The sequence below is a fragment of the Grampus griseus genome (genome assembly GCF_964374135.1).
Source record: "Grampus griseus genome assembly, chromosome: 8".
Taxonomy (NCBI): domain Eukaryota; kingdom Metazoa; phylum Chordata; class Mammalia; order Artiodactyla; family Delphinidae; genus Grampus; species Grampus griseus.
In genome coordinates, this window is record NC_139002.1 from 15,214,391 (window position 1) to 15,234,076 (window position 19,686).

The 19,686-nt window shown below is 50.6% G+C and overlaps 1 protein-coding gene across 1 annotated transcript; it reads right to left on the reverse strand.

Moving 5' to 3' along the window:
• Positions 1-1,619: 1,619 nt before the first annotated feature.
• IL10RA (interleukin 10 receptor subunit alpha) lies at positions 1,620-15,981 on the reverse strand (the record flags this gene model as incomplete). Its single annotated transcript, XM_082660784.1, has 7 exons — positions 1,620-4,557; positions 7,658-7,779; positions 9,799-9,946; positions 11,674-11,843; positions 12,920-13,110; positions 13,718-13,832; positions 15,915-15,981. The coding sequence occupies 7 exons, from the start codon at positions 15,979-15,981 to the stop codon at positions 3,631-3,633; spliced, it is 1,740 nt and encodes a 579-aa protein (XP_082516910.1). The 3' UTR covers positions 1,620-3,630.
• Positions 15,982-19,686: the final 3,705 nt, after the last annotated feature.

Consider the following 19,686-nt stretch of genomic DNA (forward strand, 5'->3'; position numbering starts at 1 on the left):
GTGGATTTGCTTTAAAAGAAACCCATGAGCACTACAGGAAATAGATGAGTCATGCCTTCTAGTACCTAGTGTCCTCTAGACTGGGGTTTGATAAAATCAGCCTTAACTGCTAGAACTACCTCACATGGTTACCAGTGTGCTGTCCCAGGTGGGCACAACAAGACCCCCTTCTTTGCCGTTCGTGGGCGGGGCTCAGCGACCCTCCACCTGCACTGCCCTGTGGGCTCCATTCAGTGCAGTGGGTGGGACCATCTCAGGGGTGGTGTGTGTGCTGTGACCGTGTGTGCATTGGGAGTGGGGTGGGGAGGGATGGAGATCTTTGGGGAAAGACGAGGCAGACTCTTTGACTATAGCTATTTACAAACTCGGGAAAACAGAGTTCAGTAGAATGCCCACTTCCCATCTCCTTACTAAGTGGAAGTTCCATTAGCTCATAGAAATGCAGAATCACCCATCCTTCAGCTTAGAAAAGCCCTCGAAGGAGGTTTCTCAGTGTAGGAACAAACGGGGCCATCTCTTGGAGACTTTATTCCAAATTCCCAAGAAGCCTGGCAGTGTCTCACTGCTGTTTGGAAGAACTCGCTCAGTTTATCCCATGGCCCTGGCCGTGCTGGGTGGTCAGAAAGCAGCTTAAAAGAGGAGGAGACCCGGCACAAACTCCTACTCCTTCCACATAAGGGAAGCCTGCTGCAAGAGCTCACGTGCTTGGACTCCACTCTCTCCTTTGAACTACTCCATGCTTCCTCTCTTCCATCCAAACTGGCCTCAGTTCCTTGAGAGGGATTCGTCTTACTCTCTGAAACTTCCTATTCATGTCTCAGCCAGGCTTCATCCAACCTGCCCCAGAGGCCTTTCCCTTGGGCAGACGCCATCTCCAACACTCATTTCCAGGAGGAAGTGACCAACCCCATACACCAATTTGACAAGGAGGCCTTCGGGGCAAAAGTCTGAGCAGGTCCCAAACGGTATAAGATTAGTCAAGTTCTCTGAAGATAACAGGATCAATGCTTCCCCAGAACTGGTTATTTTCTCAGAGTAAAAGGGGAGAGGCATCATCAGAGATGACACAGGGGAACAGAGATGTGGTGTCCCCGACCACCTCCTGGAGGATCCAGGCTGCGACAAAGAGCAAAGTGTACCCCAAACTCAGGCCCCAAGCCCTGGGTCTGCTCCACCGGCTGGGCTGAGCTCGGGGAGAGCCTGAAACCCACACGTGGCTTTTCGTGGAAGGGGGAGGCTGCTTTTAGAATTGAATGCAGATGGCTTCTGCACTTACGAGAAGCACTGCTGGGACACACGTCCACGTTGGGGGGAGCAGCTGGCGGGGCTCCAGGAATGCCTGGTCTGCTGTCTGCCTGGAAGGGAGGGGCTGTCGGGTCTCCTTTCAAGTTGTCAGAATTCACATCCAAAAGATAGTGTTTTCTGTCCCACTGTTTCCTTTTCAGTCTTCTTGAAGAACCCTCTGCATACTCTTTCATTTACACTCATTTTCATTACCTCTCATTACATTACATGCTCTATACCTTACGTTGCATTCATTATCTTTCCTCACGTACTCGTTCAGCAATTTCGTCACATAACATACATTTTTCATGATCTCTTTCATTTTCACCTGTTTCCAAGAAAAACTGTCCATTTCCCTATACAGCTTTAAATGTAACTCTTCATGTGTGATCTCATTTAAACCTCCTGACATCCCCATGAGGAATGATTATTCCCATTTTATAGATGAAGAAACTGGAACTTAGTAAGAAACTTGCCCACGGTCACAGAAAATAAATGTTAACATGACGACTTGGACCTGATTTGAGCCTAAGTCCTCAGTCTTGGTAGCTTAAAGTGACATCGCACATCTACTCATTATCATTCTCGGTCGTCAACAACTTGATGCCTCTACCAGCCACTGTGTCATCAGAAATCTGATTGGTTTCCCAAGATTCCTGTGGTTCTGACAATTTATTGGAAGAAAGAACACATGTCACTCATTTACAGAGCCTGCGTTCAAGGCACATTCACATCCTCGTCGTCAGTGGAACCTCACACCCTTATGAATGAAACAAGTCAGACAACGTTTTCTGGTTTCACAGATGAGGAAAAGTGGCTTTCCCACGGTCACACGGCTAGAAACAGTGAAATCAGAATGAGAACTCCTAGGCTATCGAAATACCCAGAACTCTTTCCCTGTATCTTGCTGCTTCTTCAATAAATAAATGAACAAAATAAATAAATAAACCTTCCAAGGAAACGCTGAAACCCCTCCTTCAAGCCTGTTTCTAGAGGGAGTTATTATCGGACTGGCGCCTACGAGCTTCCTGGCAGAGTGGAAGGGGCTCTGGCTGGATTCCCTGGGCCTGATGTCTATTCCCAGAATGCCACGGAAAACACAGGGCCGAGGATGACTTGGGCGGTGGGCACGCCCCAGGCCTATCACCCCTCCCAGGTTCCCTGCCCACGGATTGTAAAATGGCTTTGCAGACAGATTCTAAACTGACTGTGGGGAAGCGGGGCCCACACCTGCCCCCTCTCTGGGCCCAGGGTCTGATTGTTCTCTCAGCACAATGCCATGCACTCTTGCTACATCAGTTAGCCTGCGGCATGGGAAAGAAGCCAGCTCTGTGAAGGCGTGGCTTCCTCCCTACCCAGGGTCAGTTGGGGTTGGAGATGTCACCCCAGAAGCCAGCTTGGCTATCATCCATCCATCATCTAGAAGGGTCCCCTAGAGATTCTTTACATCACAGATGGGATAACTGAGGCCCTCTGAGAAGTGGCTGGCCCAAGGTCGCACAGCTGATCATTGAACAGAGACCCTACCCCAGTGTCCTGTCCTATAGCTGGATGTCAGCAGCAAACACAGTGCAGGTCCTAACCCTGACCCTCTTGGGCAGATAAGGTGGCATCCAAGCCTAGAGGCCACCTGAAGGCCTGAGTTTTGACCAGTACAAACACCCATGCTTTCGCTGGTACTGTCAGCAAGATGGTGTGGGCAGCAGGGTGAGGGTAGTGCATGGCTTGGCCACTCCAAGTGCCCCAGGGGGATGCTGCTCTAGTTGCTTGAAAGAGGGTGCTGTCTGCAGATGGACACAAGCCATCCCCAGAGCACTGGATTCTGAGCCAGAAGCCCCCTTCTGCATCTCAGCTCCCTTTGACCCCTGCTCCCTCTTTTACCTCCTAGAAATGGCCCCTGCAGCGAGGCCCTGAAGCCTCCATCCTCTCGGCCCTCTATCCTGCTGGAGGCCCTGACACATGGCTGGCCTCAGCAGGGCGACCTGGCTCTCTGAGCTGACTTCAGCCTGGTGGCCTCACCACAACTCCAAAAGGCCCCATGATTCCCCTGAGCAAGCAGTCCTTTACAATGTGGGAAGCATCCCAAGGAGGTGGAGATCTCTGTCCTGCCCTTCTCAGTTCCGCCAGAGTCTGCAGGGCCCCGTCTGCAGAGGAGGCCAATGCCACACATGTACCCTGTGCTAGCTGAGTGTCCTCCTGCCCTGGACACTTACCAGGCCTGGCGCTGGCCTCACTACGCTTGCAGAAAAGTGCCCAGACTGGCCTCGTGTTTCACTTTCATCCCCTGGGGCCCCTCTGGGTCCAGGCAGGGTGCAGCGGAAACCAAAAGCAGCCCTCTGGCCCGAGTCACTCACTTGAGTGCAGGCTGGAGATGAGTGGCAGGGCGACCAGGTCTGAGTCAAAGCTGCCCAGGAGACCGCCTGGGGCTGCCACACAGTCCAGAGGGGCAAGGTCGTGGGCAAAGCTCCAGTCAGATGCTCCAAGGTCACCACAGCGGGTCAAGCCCAGGAGTGACCAATCCTCAGTTGGTGGGTTCCACTGTCCAGCTGGGGTCCCTGAGGGAGTGAGAGTCATTTCTGGGGGGTCCTGTTTCAAATAGCCCTTGGCCAGGGCTGGTAGAGGCCAGTCCACCTCAGCGTCCACGCATGTCTTGAATTTGGGGCCAAGGCCATCTGTTGAGGAGGACTCTTCTTCCAGGCCGCCCGCCTCGGCTGCCCTCTCCTCCGGGCACCGGGTCTGCTTCAGGTAGCCCTGGAAGGCCCCCGCAGCTGGGTCTTCTCCCGCAGCCACCTCCGGTCCCAGGGGACTCACATGGCCCAAAGCTGAGCCACCCTGAACATCCTCAGGCTCCCCCTCAGGGTTCTGGACCAGGCCAATGCCACTGTCAAGCTGGTCCCGGCTGTCGCTCCCCGCCTGCGGCTCCCAGCTGGGCTCCGTGCCAGGACTCAGGCTGGGCTCCTGCAGGCAGATCCCGCTGTCTGTACTTTTGCTGCCGCCGCTACTGCAGCTGTCCTCCGGCAACCGGGGCACCCCCTTTCCCAAAGTACCCCCAGCCTGGGGGTGGGGGGCAGGGAGGTGGAACTGGGGCTCATCAGTCTGCAGGGATGGCTTGGCACTGCTGAAGCCACTGTCCGTGCTGCCGTGCAGCTCCGAGTTCCTCAGCTCTGGGGACACCTTGGGGAAGGCCTGCTCATCGAGGGGGTGAATGGTGTCTTGGGTCTCTGGGCAGGAAAGCTGGCTGATGAGGCTGAAGGGACTGGGCTTCTTGAAGACCTGGGGAGGAGAGGGTAGAGTGAGGGGTGGGAGGGTCACCTGCAGGAACCCGCCCCAGTGTGGCCAGGGGAGGCCAGGGGTTCAGGAGGTACTGCTCCAACAGAGGGGTCGTGCAGAGCCTGGAGTACACTGCCACTTGTCCTTTCGGTTTTGGTTCAGAATTGAGTTTTCCTCCTCATGCAATTCTCAGTTTGACTCAGGCCAGATACCTAAGAAGCCCGTATTCTCGGAGTTCGGACAGAATGACAGGCAGAATGGGAGGCTGCAGGGAAAGGTGAACATTCTCGGGAGGCTCTATCAGCAGTGCTTTTCAAACCCGAAAGCAGGCTGGACCCACTGAGATTTAGAAATGCGTTTCAGACTTTTTTCCACTATGACCCCAAGTAAGAAATATGTTACACAATAACCTGTATGTAAATAGCCCATAAATATACAACTCATATATGATTGAAACCAATTTCACAAAATAATACTTATCGTTACTACCTGTGCAGTGTGATCTATTGTATTGTCCTGTCCTATCCTATCCCATGTTATTCATTTCATCTCTTACAACGCTGGATGTGAGACACCGAGTTAATTTCTTCACTCCCTGAGTGACTCACATAGACGCAGCCTGGCTGCAGCGTGGGGCAGTGAAACAAGCAGAGCTAGCAGCTGAGGGGGCCTCGTTCCCCATTAATTGCCCAGAGGCCCAGGGAAGTCACTTAACCTCTCTCCCCCTTGCTCTTGTGCCCCAGCCGCACTGGTGTTCCTTTTGCTCTGGACAGTGCTGTCTCAGGGCCTTTGCACAGGCTACTCCTGGTTGGAATACTCTTCTCCTAGCACTTTGTATGGCTGTATCCTCCTTATCGTTCAGGTCTCAATTCAGATGTCATCTCCTCAGAGAAACTTTCCCAATCACCCTTGCTAAAGCAGTGCTCCAGACACTCTCTTCCCATTAACCCAGTTTATTTTTTCCTAGCACTTAGTTCCTGGAGTTATTTTTTTGTTTTCTGTGCCCCCACATGCGCGCACACACACACACACACACACACACACACACACACACACACACACACACAATCTCCAACCCCAAGAGAATAGAAACTCCTTGAGGGCAGGAGTCGTCTGTTCTTATGGGCCACTCTGTTCCCAGAGCTTAAACTGAGCTGGCACATAGTAGGCACTCCAAAGGTTTGTTGACTGACTTACTGACTCACTGTTGCACATCTGCCCTTGTTCCTTTTGTATGTGATGACTCTAATGCAACTCTTATTGGTTGTATCCCTATTGATATCATGTGGCTTGGTGACTAAGGATGTGTATTCTGGAGCCAGACTTCATGGGTTCAAATCCCAGGTCTGCCTCTTATCAGCTGTGTCACCTTGGCCAAATCATTTATCCTCTCTGTGCTTTAGTTCCTCCTATGCAAAATGGAAGTAATGACAGTATTGCCTTCTCAAGTTGTGGTTCATGCATGTAAAATACTTAGAACAGTGCCTGGTACAGAGAAAGCACTCAATAAACACTTGGTGAACTGAATTTTACTCTCTAATAATTCTCTAAAGAAGTATTATTATCTCTATTTCCTAGAGGAGAAAACTGAACCTCAGAGAAGTTAAATGACTTGCCCAGTGTCACACAGCAGCAAAGAACAAATAGATCTGGAATTGGTACTCAACTGTCCTGATTTGTAATCCCCACTTGTTTAACAATGCTTACTTTGATAATCATTGAAGATCAGATCAAAGCAGCTAATGAATGAGAACAAGCAAGTGCATGTTATTTATAAAGTTAGTAACGGCTGTGATCGTTAGAGGAAGGAAACTGGGCTGTACTTATCTTGAGGACGAAAAAACTCATGAGGACAAGTCAATTCTGTGATCCAAATGTTCAGAAAGAACAACAAAAACAGAGGTTGCTTGTCATCTCCTTTGGCATTTTTGCATCTATGTCCATTTCACTGGTTTGCATTAAACGTAATCATTGATTCGTTGGCTGCCCCACCAGACGTAATCAAGCCCCTTGGGACCAGTGGCCACATTACTCAGCTGCTTCCGTACAACATTTTGCATGTTGTATTTGCTTGGTAACTGTAACTCAACAGCTACCTCTCTCTTACTAGATGCCTTTTCCCAAGCCCAACTAAGACTCTCCCATCCAGTGGTCCTTTCCTACCACTCTGCTGTCTAGTTACCCATCCCTGAGGGCAGGTTCCTTGGTGCACTCACCAGGCAGCCCCACCCCTCTTCTCTCCCCTCCATCCCCATCCCAGAGTTCTTACTCAAAATAATTTCAGAGGGCCTCTGTCTCTCTCCTTATTTTTCCTAGAGATCCTGGGATCCTTGTGGAGGGTCCCCTTCCAGCTGTGAGCTTCCCTGGGCCCTGGTCTCCCTGAAGGAGCCCACCCTTACAGCTGAGCCCTCGACCATCACAGTAATGTCAGCTGTGGGGACCACCTTTGGTCCAGTCTGAATCCCAGGCCAGAGACGGGCTGTGGTCTGGAAATGCTGCTCAATGTGGCAAGCTGAACTTTGGAGGCCGGCTGACTACAAATGCGGTGTTTGTCAGCACTGTGTAGCAAGAGGATAGGCTGTGGGAAGGTCCGGAGATGCTCGCCTCTCAGCATCACCTCTCCGCTCTGCTCTCTCCCACACTGACAGCAGCCCTTTGTCTGCCTGTTCCAGAGCACCCATCGCCAGCCTCTAGGGGTGGGAAAGGCTGGGCTCCGGCCCTGACTCTTCCTGGCTGTGGGACCCTCTGCACGTAACAATCTCTCTATGCCTCAGTTTCCTCAGTTGTAAAGTGAGGCTATAACTACCTGACTCCGAGGTACTAATGCACAGGGGCTGGTCTGTGGCCAATTATTGGCAAATAGTAACAAAATGGCGCATGGTGGGTTGGGATTACTGTGTCTTATCTGGGCCACTATAAGGCAACATTCTCCGTGCTGGGCTTGGCATTCAAGCCCTCCCTCCGCCCCCATGGTGCTTGATGAAGGTGCCTCTGATAATGTCAGGGCTGAGGGTACACGGCCTGCCTGGGAGGGTTCTCCCTGCCTCCCGGAGTCCTGGTGGGGCCGGGAAGGATGGGGCAGTGGCCTCCCCGTGAGACTCACCAGGACGGTGGGCAGCTTCCCCCGGCGCTGCACATACAGCTGGAGGGCCAGGAAGAAGGCCAGGGCTCCACAGAGCAGCAGGACAAAGGTGAAGAAGATGCTGAGGTTGGTCACGGTGAAATCTGTGGGCCCAGAGCGATGGGTTTACAGCCTGGTGCCATGCGATATGGAAGGGCAGTCCCCGAGGATCCCATGGCCCCTCTCAGGAGCCTCTCGGTGAGGGGCCGAGTGACCCCCCCCCACACACCCCCCCAGGTTACCTATAGGCCACAACTCTGGAGGCCACGCCAGGATTCTTGGGAGTCCCTGCCTGGCCCTCCAACCTCTGCCCTGAAGGATTCCCTCACTAGACACATGGCCTCCAGCTCTCTGCACAAAACTCACATGAAGGCATACATAGTGGTGGGGCAGGATGGTACAGCAGGTAAGAAGGGAGGCTTTGGGAGCAGCCAGATCTGGGTTCAAATCCCAGCTCTACCACTTACTAGCTGTGAGGCTGTGGACAAATTAGTTAGCCTATCTGAGCCTTAGTTTTACCGTCTACGAAATGGGCAAAATAATAGTGCCTACCTCATAGATGGCTGTGAAGCACACAGCACTTACCATGAACCAAGCCCTTTATAATATCCCCCCTTATCTGTGGTTTTGCTTTTCGTGGTTTCAGTTAACCTGTGTTCAAATGTGGTCCAAAAACGTTAAATGGAAGATTTCCAGAAATAAACAATGCATCAGTTAAATCGTGTGCCGTTCTGAGTAGCATGATGATATCTCACACTGCTCCACTCTGTCTGGCCCGGGACATGAATCATCCCTCTGTCCAGCAGATCCCACCCGTGAGTCACTTAGTGGCTGCCTCAGTTACAGATGGACTGTTGTGGTATCCCGTGCTTTTGTTCAAGTAACCCTTATTTTACTCAATAATGGCCCCAAAGTGCAAGAGTAGTGATGGTGTCAATTTGGGCATTCTCTTAAATTTTTGTTTAATTTATAGACTAAACTTTGTCATAGGTATGTATGTATAGAGAAAAAGCATAGTATATATACATGCTTTCAAGGCATCCACTGGGGGTGTTGGAACGTATGCCCTTCAGATAAGGGGGGGGACTACTGTACTATGTCACCTGATTCTTATAGCCACCTTAGGAGGTGAATACTATTATCTTCCCTATTTTTATAGGTTAGCATCCTGAGGCCCAGAGGGGTTAAGCAAGTTGCCCAAGGTCATATATTTCATAAGTGACGACGCTGAGATTTGAACCTAGACCTGTATACAAAACTATTTCTATATCAGTGAGTGGATGTTGAAAAGCTCTTAAGGCCGCCTGGCACACAGATGGTGCCTTCCTCTGCTTCAGTAAGGCAGAGTGAGGCTGAAATGACAATGAGTTTGTGCGTGTCTGCCATAAACTGAAATGTACTGCAGAAAAGTAAGGAGTCCCTCTGGTCATTGCTGGACGCTGCCCACACTGGACCGGGCACTCCCAGCGCACTGACTGTTGGCATGATTCGCTGGGCACTTGACATATGTTGTCCTGAGTAGCTAGTTACAGCCTGCTCTGGGCACACCCTGTCTTCCCAGCCAGACTGTAAGATCCTTGTGGGCAGAACCACAGCCTTCACATGCCATTTTCCCTTCCCTCCCTCCCCTTTCCAGCACCGGGCTGAGAGCCTGGCACAGTATTTGCTGACTTTTGCAGCTGTGGGGAGGAGTCAGCTCAGTTCTGCTTTCCTCTGAGGGGGAGGAGGGGAAGTTCGGAGAAGCCCTTGGTGCCCCCAGCTCTAAGAAAAGACAGCGGAGGAATGTAACAAACAGGAACCACCACAGCTGGCTGAGGAGTGCTGCAGAAGGGCTGCTGGGAGTGCAGCTGGGCTCCAGTGGAAGCACCCGCAGAGCTGGGAGACCTGGCTTTGTGGCCACACCCTGGAAGTTGCTTATAGGTACTGAGCCTCAGTTTATGCATCTCTAAAATGGGGACAATAGGAGCTCTTTCATAGAGCTGTGTGAGGATGGAGAGCTGTGTCGCAGTTGGGGGGCACCTAGCACAGTTCCCCACATCGGCAGCCCTCAGTGGAATGCTTTTCAGAAGTGAGAGGCCCTTCCTGCCTCCCTTCTGCCCAGACAGCAGCCCTGACCAACTCACACTGCGGGGTGAGCACGATGCACTCCTCCTTGGACCAGACCTCCTTGTTCACTCGGGAGCTGACAGATGGTTTCACCCTGACACAGAACTCTCCCACCCCTCTCGGGACTGGGAGGTTAAAGTTTTCATGTTTTATCTTGTCATGGGACTGAAACGAAAACAATCAGAGCAGTAAACACGATATCCTTGTTCCATGCCATATGCAAGCTGAGAGCCGAAGGGGCTTTAGAGATGCTCTAAAGCACTGAAGGCCAACCCCCTTTAGTGGTCTTTTTCTAAGATAAAAAACCCTGCATTATCGAGGCAGCCCAAGATCTCTGTGATTACCATGATTTAGTTTGTATTAAAAACAAAAAGGAGCAAAGGAAGCCATAAACAAGGCGAAAAGACAACCCTCAGAATGGGAGAAAATATTTGCAAATGAAGCAACTGACAAAGGATTAATCTCCAAAATATACAAGCAGCTCATACAGCTCAATATCAAAAAACAAACAACCCAATCCAAAAATGGGCAGAAGACCTAAGTAGACGTTTCTCCAAAGAAGACATACAGATTGCCAACAAACATGAAAGGATGCTCAACATCACTAATCATTAGAGAAATGCAAATCAAAACCACAATGAGGTATCACCTCACACAGGTCACAACGGCCATCATCAGAAAATCTACAAACAATAAATGCTGGAGAGGGTGTGGAGAAAAGGGAACCCTCTTACACTGTTGGTGGGAATGTAAATTGATACAGCCACTATGGAGAACAGTATGGAGGTTCCTTAAAACATTAAAAATTGAACTACCATATGACCCAGCAATCCCACTACTGGGCATATACCCTGAGAAAACCATAATTCAAAAAGAGTCATGTACCACAATGTTCATTGCAGCACTATTTACAATAGCCAGGACATGGAAGCAACCTAAGTGTCCATCAACAGATGAATGGATAAAGAAGATGTGGCGCGTATATACAATGGGATATTACTCAGCAATAAAAAGAAACGAAATGAGTTATTTGTAGTGAGGTGGATGGACCTAGAGTCTGTCATACAGAGTGAAGTAAGTCAGAAAGAGAAAAACAAATACTGTATGCTAACACATATATGTGGAATCTAAAAAAAAAAATGGTTCTGAAGAACCTAGGGGTAGGACAGGAATAAAGACGCAGACGTAGAGAAGGGACTTGAGGACACGGGGAGGGGGAAGGGTAAGCTAGGACGAAGTAAGAGAGTGGCATTGACATATAAACACTACCAAATGTAAAATAGATAGCTAGTGGGAAGCAGCGGCATAGCACGGAGATCAGCTCGGTGCTTTGTGACCACCTAGAGGGGAGGGATAGGGAGGGTGGGAGGGAGACGCAAGAGGGAGGGGATGTGGGGATATATGTATACGTATAGCTGATTCACTTTGTTATACAGCAGAAACTAACACAACATTGTAAAGCAATTATACTCCAATAAAGATGTTAAAAAAAAAAAAAGCAAAAAGGAAGTATTTTATAGATACTGAGGACCATCCCAGAAGAGGCTAGAATCAACTGTGGTTGAAAGGAAAGAGGATGGATTTTGCAGATTCCAGATCTCCCTTTATGGGAGTGCGCTTGGGCATTTTCATAGCCTCTGAGAGCTTCATTTTGCCATCTATAACATGGAATAAAATCCCCACCTGCAAGGGGGTTGGAAGCAATAGTTATAACATCTCCTGCGCTGCCTGACACCTAGCGGGCACTGTCGTCCCTGCCATCTGGCAGAAGCACAGGTTTAAGGGCTCAGGCCATCTTGGCTACCCCCACTTGCCCCACAAGCTCTCTCGACTCTGCTGGAAAAGTTCCCCAGGGGTACACAAGGGAAGCCTGGCCTTGGGGAATCCCATACCTTATATCGTCCTGGTACCTTGCGAACCTCAATCTCATACTCCCGGAAGTTGTGGAAGATGCTTTCATATGTGTCGCCTGCAGGGGCCATCTTGGGCCTGGGGAGCTGGATCACCCCAAAGATGATGCCATCGTGCACCTCTAGCTTCACGCCGGCAACTGTCAGAGTCACTGAGTCGGGAGACAAAACCATGAGGCGTGCAGCCTGGGGAGGGCCTGGGCACCCCATCCATACCTGGCCTCCAGGGTCAAGCTTTACCCACCCTAAAACCTGGGCTACAGGTTTCTCAACCTGGCAGAACATAAGGATATCCTGGGGAGCATGTTAAAAACGCAGATGCCCAGACCCACTCAAGACACAGTGAATCTGAATTTTGGAAGCTGGGCCCTGGAAAGGTCTATTTTTTTTATTTTTATTTTTTTTGCGGTATATGGGCCTCTCACTGTTGTGGCCTCTCCCGCTGCGGAGCACAGCCACTCCCTGGCATGTGGGATCTTCCCGGACCAGGGCACGAACCCGTGTCCCCTGCATCGGCAGGCGGACTCTCAACCACTGCGCCACCAGGGAAGCCCAGGAAATGCCTATTTTAAACACACTCTTCAGTGATGTTTCTGCAGCCAGTGGAGTACCGGCCTGTGGGCAGGCATTTGGGAGACAATGACCTCCAAGAGCATCATTCTGAATTCTGCAGAGCAGCCTTGCCACACACATAGAGCACAGTCAGTCCCAATCTGCAGAAGGAAAGAATCCCATCACATTTGGGGCTTATTCTTTTCTCTTCTCTCTGCAGAGAGAAACTCCCAACTTTGCTTCAATAGCACCTCCCTGCTTCAAAGCCTCACACCCTGACCCCGAGGAATTCATTCTTAAAGGGAGGAGGACCTGATAGAAATTCTGCCTCCAGCTTGCTGCCCTATGCTGAGTGCTTATGGATTTGCTTCCCCTCCGAGAACCCTACAAGTACACCAACCTGACCCTCGTGACTCAGCTGCCCCAACTCACCCCAAGACTTCTCTTCTGTAGGATAAACAACTCCAGTTCCCTTTTAAATCTTGAATAACTTGGCTATTTTCATCTAAACCTTCTCCAAAGTCCTGACTCAGGCTTGTTTGGGCAACTAAATCCCCGGCGAGGAAGCCAGGCAGATGAGGCGAGCTATGGGAATGGAAAGAAAAGTTCTAGACTAGAGCTTCCGGCCGGAAAGGACCCTGAAAGCCATGTTCTAGGTCCCGGGGAGGAAAAGCACCTTCATCCACAGAGAAGCGGGTGTTGGGAGAGGTCCAGTTTGAGTGCTGGCCTCCGTCCACTGCCCGGACTCTGGCTCGGTAACCATTGCTATGATACAGGTCCAGGGTCTGCATGGTGAGATCACAGGACAGCACCAAGGTTTGGCTACAGCTGCGGATGGGGTTCCAGTAGATGGGCTCTACTCCATACCTGGGGAGATAGCGGGGTAGGCATTGGGAGAGGAACTTGTGCTCAAACCTAACTCCTTTAGGAGGGAAGCAAGAGGCCAGGGGAGAGCTCTCGTGACGGTATAGCCCTCAGGGTATTCCCTTTAGTCCGGGGCATCTAGTTGCAAGGGGATCTCCCTTGGTTCTGGGACTCTGTACCAATTTCTCTGCGCTCTAGAAGACTCTTAGATTGGAATACGAGTAGCTCAAATGCCAACTCATCCAGGAAGACTTGCCACTCCCTGCAACACAGCCCAATTCCTCCTTTCTCCCAACTACATCTGTAGTCCTTAGGGCTTCCTTGTTCTCCAACTGGCTTACGGATGCTTTTCCTGTTTTTCCAATAACATGGAAAAATCTTGAGGATAAAGGCAATACCTTGGCTTTCTCACCCAGAGCTTCCAGCACACTACTCTGCCCATATGAGACTTGATCAGTACTTGTCAACTGATGGATATGTGCCAGGGTCCTTCCTGGTGTCATTTCAGTAACAAGGCAGGTATCTTCCCATGCCAGCGTGGGTAGAAGGGGATGGACTCACCCACTCCCTCCCTCACCTCCCTCCTTTCTCCATCCTCCCTTTTGCTTACCGCAGGAGCTCCACTTCATAGTAGGTACTTTCAGACTGATTCGGGATGGGAGTCCAGTGGAGGACGTGGTAGAAAAATTCTGCTTCAAACCACGCAGATGAAGGTCTGGGCAGTTCTGTCCGCAGGGAGAACAGTGTCAGTACCAGAGCTAGCAGAGGTCCCCTCCACCTCCCCGCCAGGGAGGAGATGATGGTGGTGATGGTAGCAGGCATTCTAACAGCTCCCATTTACTGAGCACTTTACCTTGAGCTGAGCACTCAGCTAAGTACTTTACATATATTGTCTCATTTAATTATCACAGTAATCCTACAAGGTAGGCATTTATTACCCCAATTTCACCAGAGAAGAAATGAAGGTTCAGAGAGGCTAAGTGACTTGCCCAAGGTCAATGGGGTAGTAAGCGGTAGAGTGGGCCTTTGAATCCAGATGCGTCTGATCCCAGAGCTAGTATAGTGTCCTTAAATCACTGTCCTGTGCTGTAGGTGATCAGAAGCAGAAGTGTTGGTTGAGAAGAACCAAGGTGGGTGTGATGACTCCCAGGCAAGAAGGCAGGGGCTGAGGGCTAAGATGTGCCCACAGTGAGCTCTCAAATGAGCTGGTCCCTGGCTCTGCCCAATCCCTGTCCCTGCTCCAGCCCCATCCCAAGGCCTGCTCTCCGTCCCCACACCTGGTCCCCACCCTGGTCCCAGCCCTGGCTCTAGCCCAAGGCCCCCCTCTCTGGAGTTCTTTGGGTACACAGATATCCTGCTAGTTGGCATCTACCTGTTTCTCTTCACAGAACCCCAAGCTGAGTGCTTGCCCCCACTTCTCGGAGGGCTTTACTGCAGCCAGATGCCCAGCCTTAGGACAGGCAGCCCGGGGTCTAGACTGGGCTGGGGACGTTTCCACAAAGAGCTGGCACCTTGGCTCCAAGGTGATATATACTAAGTACCAGTGCCTCTCTCCACCTCCTGTGTTCCCCTCACAGCCAGCTACACCTCTCACCATGGGAAACTAACTTCAAGAGGCTCAAACTAGCACTTGCTAGTGTGACTCAGACAAATCACTTAACCTCCCTGAACTTGTTCTCTCATTTGTAAGAATGTGATAAATACACCTACTTTAAGAGTCTTGCCGATCGAATGCAATGAAGTATGTCCAGGCCAATACCCACATTCAGCTCCTCTTCTCTCCTCCTCGATCCCTTAATGTCTCTCCATCTGACAGCGACTCCCAGGCTTCCCTTGTTCTCCAACTTCTCATCATCTCTCTAATAATGCTTCTTTTTTCTGACTGTCATCCTCACTTAGAAAGCACATCTGTCCCGGTCCCTTGCTTGCTTTCTTATACTGTCTTTGATCCTCAAGTCTGTGTCTCGATTTCAAAACAGTATACGGAAAGTGAAAAACACAGTGGGTCATTGTGGTGTTGGGGCTGCACATCCCCAGCTCAGCTCTCTATCATGTGAATGGTGACTGCATGTTTTACTTCGTATTCTGGCGTCATGTAGAAGCAGTTTCAGTCCCTGCTCTCCCTGCCTCCGCTCCTGGTCCCTCCGGCTGCCAGCCCTTTCATTTTCTCCCTTCAGGATTTAGTCTTTTCAATTGCAGAAACTTTCCAGGATTTCTGGCTGGGTTAGGTGAGCTAAGGAGTAGCAGTAGGGAGGAGGGAGGCAGGTGGCAGTGGGAGAGCACTGGGGGCTAAAGAAGGAGAAGGGATGATCCGATGGGGGTGACAGGTAATAGTGGGGGAAAAGTGCTGAGATAGGGTGACATGGCACGGGGCAGAAATAGATTAATCGGAGAGCTAAGGGAAGGTAGAGTCAGACTGAGATCAAAGTAATTCCCCAGAGGGACCAGCAGTCTCTTCATTTGAACTAGAACAACAAAAAAGCCAGGGGTAAATTTATGACGCACAGGGAGGCGGGTGGACGGTGACTTGTGTGTGTGTGGGGGGGTCATTTAACTTCTCTATCCATACTTCCCCCTCCCCTAGTCAATCTCAGTCTCTTCCACGTCCACAACGGGTGAGCCTGAGACCCAGGCTTGCCAGAATGAGGGAGATTCGGGGAGTAGAGAGATAATGGGTGCCCCTCTCCATAGAGGGCAAACCAGACGTGATTCTCCGTGGGACTCAGAACTTTAATGTAGGAGTGACGACCGGTAGGAGGGGGAGCGGGACGGGCGCGGAGAGGTCAGGGCTAGACCCCGATCCTTACCGTGCGCGCGAAAGCCGAGGAGCAGGCTGAGGAGGGCCGGAAGCTGCACTATCAGGCGCGGCAGCATCCTAGTCGAGCCGCATCCTCCGGAGCGGGAGCAGAAGCCAGAGCCGGGATGCTTGCCTCCGGTCGCCGCTCTGCGGGACTGAGACTGAAGCCTCCGACCGCCTGCCAGGCCACGCCCCGCTAGGCTGACGTCATAGGGGCGGAGCCTTGAGACGCCCCGCCCCCGAGCCGCGGCGTCAGGGAGCCCGAGCAGCGGCGTCAGGGAGCCAGAACCGCTGCGGAGCGCGGTCAGCCCAGGCAGGTGGAGAGGAAGCAGGGGCAGGGCTTGCGCATGCTGTCCCGGGGCGGGGGCCGGGCTCTGGACAACTCTCACCCTCCTCGCCTCCCGGGGCCCCCGGTGTAATAGGGTGAAAGCGGTCTGGGTAGCCTGGAGAGGTGTGTGTGTGTGTGTGTGTGTGCGTGCGTGCGTGCGTGCGTGCGTGCGTGCGTGCGTGTGTGCGTGTGTGTGTGTGTGTGTGTGTGTGTGTTGCGGTGCAGGTGGCGAGGAACAGCCTTGTCCCTGTGGGTGCGGAAAGTGGGGTGAGGGTGTTAGAGCAAATTTTACGGAAGAGTAGGGTTGGGATCCGCAGCTGCTCAGAGTTGGGAAGGAGATTGTCTCAGGTGCTCAGGGTACCTGCTTAATATTTTGGAAGGGGTGCCGACGACGTCTTCCAGCCTTCTTTGGTTTCCCTCGCCTGCCTGAAATCTCATGTTTAGAGGTTTTTTGTCGTGGTCCGAACGGGGGTTGGAAAAGAATTTCCAGACACAAGGCAGAATGTAAAGAATATAGAATTTATTAGAGGGAAGGGTCGCCGCCAGAACGGCGGGTCGACCTCCTAGTAGTCTGGGAGAGTCGAGCCAGAACATGTGCTATTGATCAGTTTTTATAACCAGAAAACAAAGGAATGGCCCGAGGTGAAAATTTCGTTTACTGATTGGTCGAGGCACATATACCTTCCTTCTATAGGGTGGGAGTGGGACAGGGCATATGCCTTTCCTTATTTGGGACAGGTCCCGTTGCCCAGGTGGGCTCAGAAATTTCCTAACCATTGCAACATGGTGGGGAGGGCGATTAAGAGTCCGGTAGGGGGTGTAACGCTGACACTTTTTCAGGCAGGGTCGTCCTTTGTCCTTGAAGCACCATTGTCCTTGGAGCACCACATTTTTTTTTTTTTTTCCTGCTGGGTAATAGTGCTTCGGAAGAACTGGATAAACGTCATCAGTCACTCATACCTCTGTCAATTGGCTCATCTGACACTTCACTCCAGGTGCAGGGAAGGTATCTGGGCATGGGAGACAAACTGTCCACTTCACTGTTGTTGGGTGGTGGCATGTGCTTCAGACTATGTGCGTGTATGGGGGGCGGGGGGTGGGATGGAAGTCCCATCCTGTATCTGAAGATCTACCTTGGGACTAGAAATACCTCATTTTTTAAAAAAATTATTTATTTAATTAATTTATTTTTGGCTGCATTGGGTTTTCGTCGCTGCGTTTCTCTAGTTGCATCGAGTGGGGGCTACTCTTCGCTGTGGTGCGCGGGCTTCTCATTGCTGTGGCTTCTCTTGTTGCGGAGCATGGGCTCTAGGCACGTGGGCTTCAGTAGTTGTGGCTCGCGGGCTCTAGAGCGCAGGCTCAGTAGTTGTGGCGCACGGGCTTAGTTGCTCCGCGGCATGTGGGATCTTCCCGGACCAGGGCTCAAACCTGTGTCCCTTGCATTGGCAGGCGGATTCTTAACCACTGAGCCACCAGGGAAGCCCAGGACCTCATTTTTTGATGGTGGTCGGTGAAGGTCAGGGATGCACTGGCCACATGGATAGCGAAGAGTGGTATATGCAAGCCCAGCAGGACATATGGTCAGCCAGGGCCACCCTAAGTGGACAGCTCTTGTTGCCACACTCTTACATCAGCCTGGAGGAAGAGTCGCAGGGTTTTTAATGTGTGAGGATATTTTTTGCACCCTCTGTTGCTCAACTGAGAGATGAAAAGTTAGCCAATTGCTCAGAAGTACCCAGGCATGACCCGAGGGTGTGGCTGCTGTCTGAAATGACTTCTTAGTTCCCGTTGACCTTTACAAGGAGTATGCTGCGCTGTGTCTTTCTGAACTTGTCTTTACTTTTAGTTTTGTGTTGAATTGTAAGAGTTTACAATCTAGACCCCCTCACCATTTTGCAGAAGGATCAGGATTTCTTAATTCATTCATATGACATACATTTAATGCATATCATTATGAACCTGGGGATATTATGTGCCTGCACATTGTTGAGGCTGAGGAAAAAATGGTGGTGAAAACAAGGTCCCTTTCCACAAGAAATGAACACTCAGCTAGAGACAGAAAGTGAACAGAGATTTTTAATATGCTGTGGTAAGTGCTTTGGGAAGGAAAATACAGGCTCACATGGGGACACAGGAGACAGACACTCTACCACAACTGGGGTCAAGGATAGGGAAGGTTTCCTGGAGGAGGTGACATCTAAGCTGAGACCTGAGGAATCAGTAGGAGGTAGCTGGGTGAAGAGGGGACAAGGAGGGTGTTCCAGACAGAGGGAATTATATGCTTAGATATGAGGGAATATGGCATTTTTAAAAGAATCCTGTAAAGTGAGTAAATTAGCATTCCTATTTTAAGAAGAGGAAACCACCGTGACTGACATAGGTTAATGTTTTGCTCAGGGCAGAGTCAGCATTTGAATGTAAACTATTCCAGTGTATCCTGGTGCCTCAAAGAAAGCACCTAGAACAGAAGTTATGTCAGACATATGATTACTGTATCTTTTTCTTTTAAGAAATTCAGTGTTTATTTTGGTTTGTATTCAGTTATTCAATCTCAGTGTTGTGAAAAGTCCACCTAAGTAAGGTTCAGTGATTTCTGGTATTCATACCAGTATTGGGACAGATAATAGAAAGTAATTATAATAGTATCCTTTGCTTATTGAGCTCTTACTACGTGTCAGTCATTCTGCTAAATACTTAATATGTTGTATCAGAGACTGGCTAGATGGTTAGCAATTCCATTTCCTCTTCCTGGGCACACATGACAACTACATTTCCTAGCTTGCTTTGCAATTAGGTGGAATATGTGACTGGGTTTTAACCAATGTAAAGTTGAATTGATGGGTGCTACTTCCTGGCCTGGCCTCTAACTCTGTCTTTGCTATTCTGTCAGCCAGTGGAGGGGGCCTAGTGGGGACTCCAAGGGGACTCCAAGGGGATGGAAGGAGCTTGGGTCCCTGAATCACCTCTTGGAGGGGAGCTATGCAGGAAAGACACCCAACCTACATCAGCCTGTGACTTGAGTGTGGGGCACACTCTTCTTGTAGGTAGCCACCGAGATTTTGGAATTTTTGTTATAGCAGCTAATGTTAACTACCCTGATTAATGTGCAAACATTGTCTCATTTAATCCTTATTACTACCCCCTCTAGACTGACATAATTATTAATGCTTTACAGATGGGGAAGTGAAGTCAGGGACAACATCACTTGTTTGCATCACTCAGCCACTTAGTGGCAGAGCTAAGATTACAATCCAGGTCTGTTTGACTCCAGAGCTCATACTTTTGCGACCATATAAAAAAATGCCCTTCCCAATCTTGGAAGAGTTCTTGGAAAAGACAAGTGTCTACTGAGTTGAGAGAGAGAAAGAGAGGAGGGTGTGGGTCGGGGAGGAGGAACAGCTCAGGGCTGAGTATGGTGGGAAGAGGGAAGGTGAGGAGCCCCAGAGAACATGTG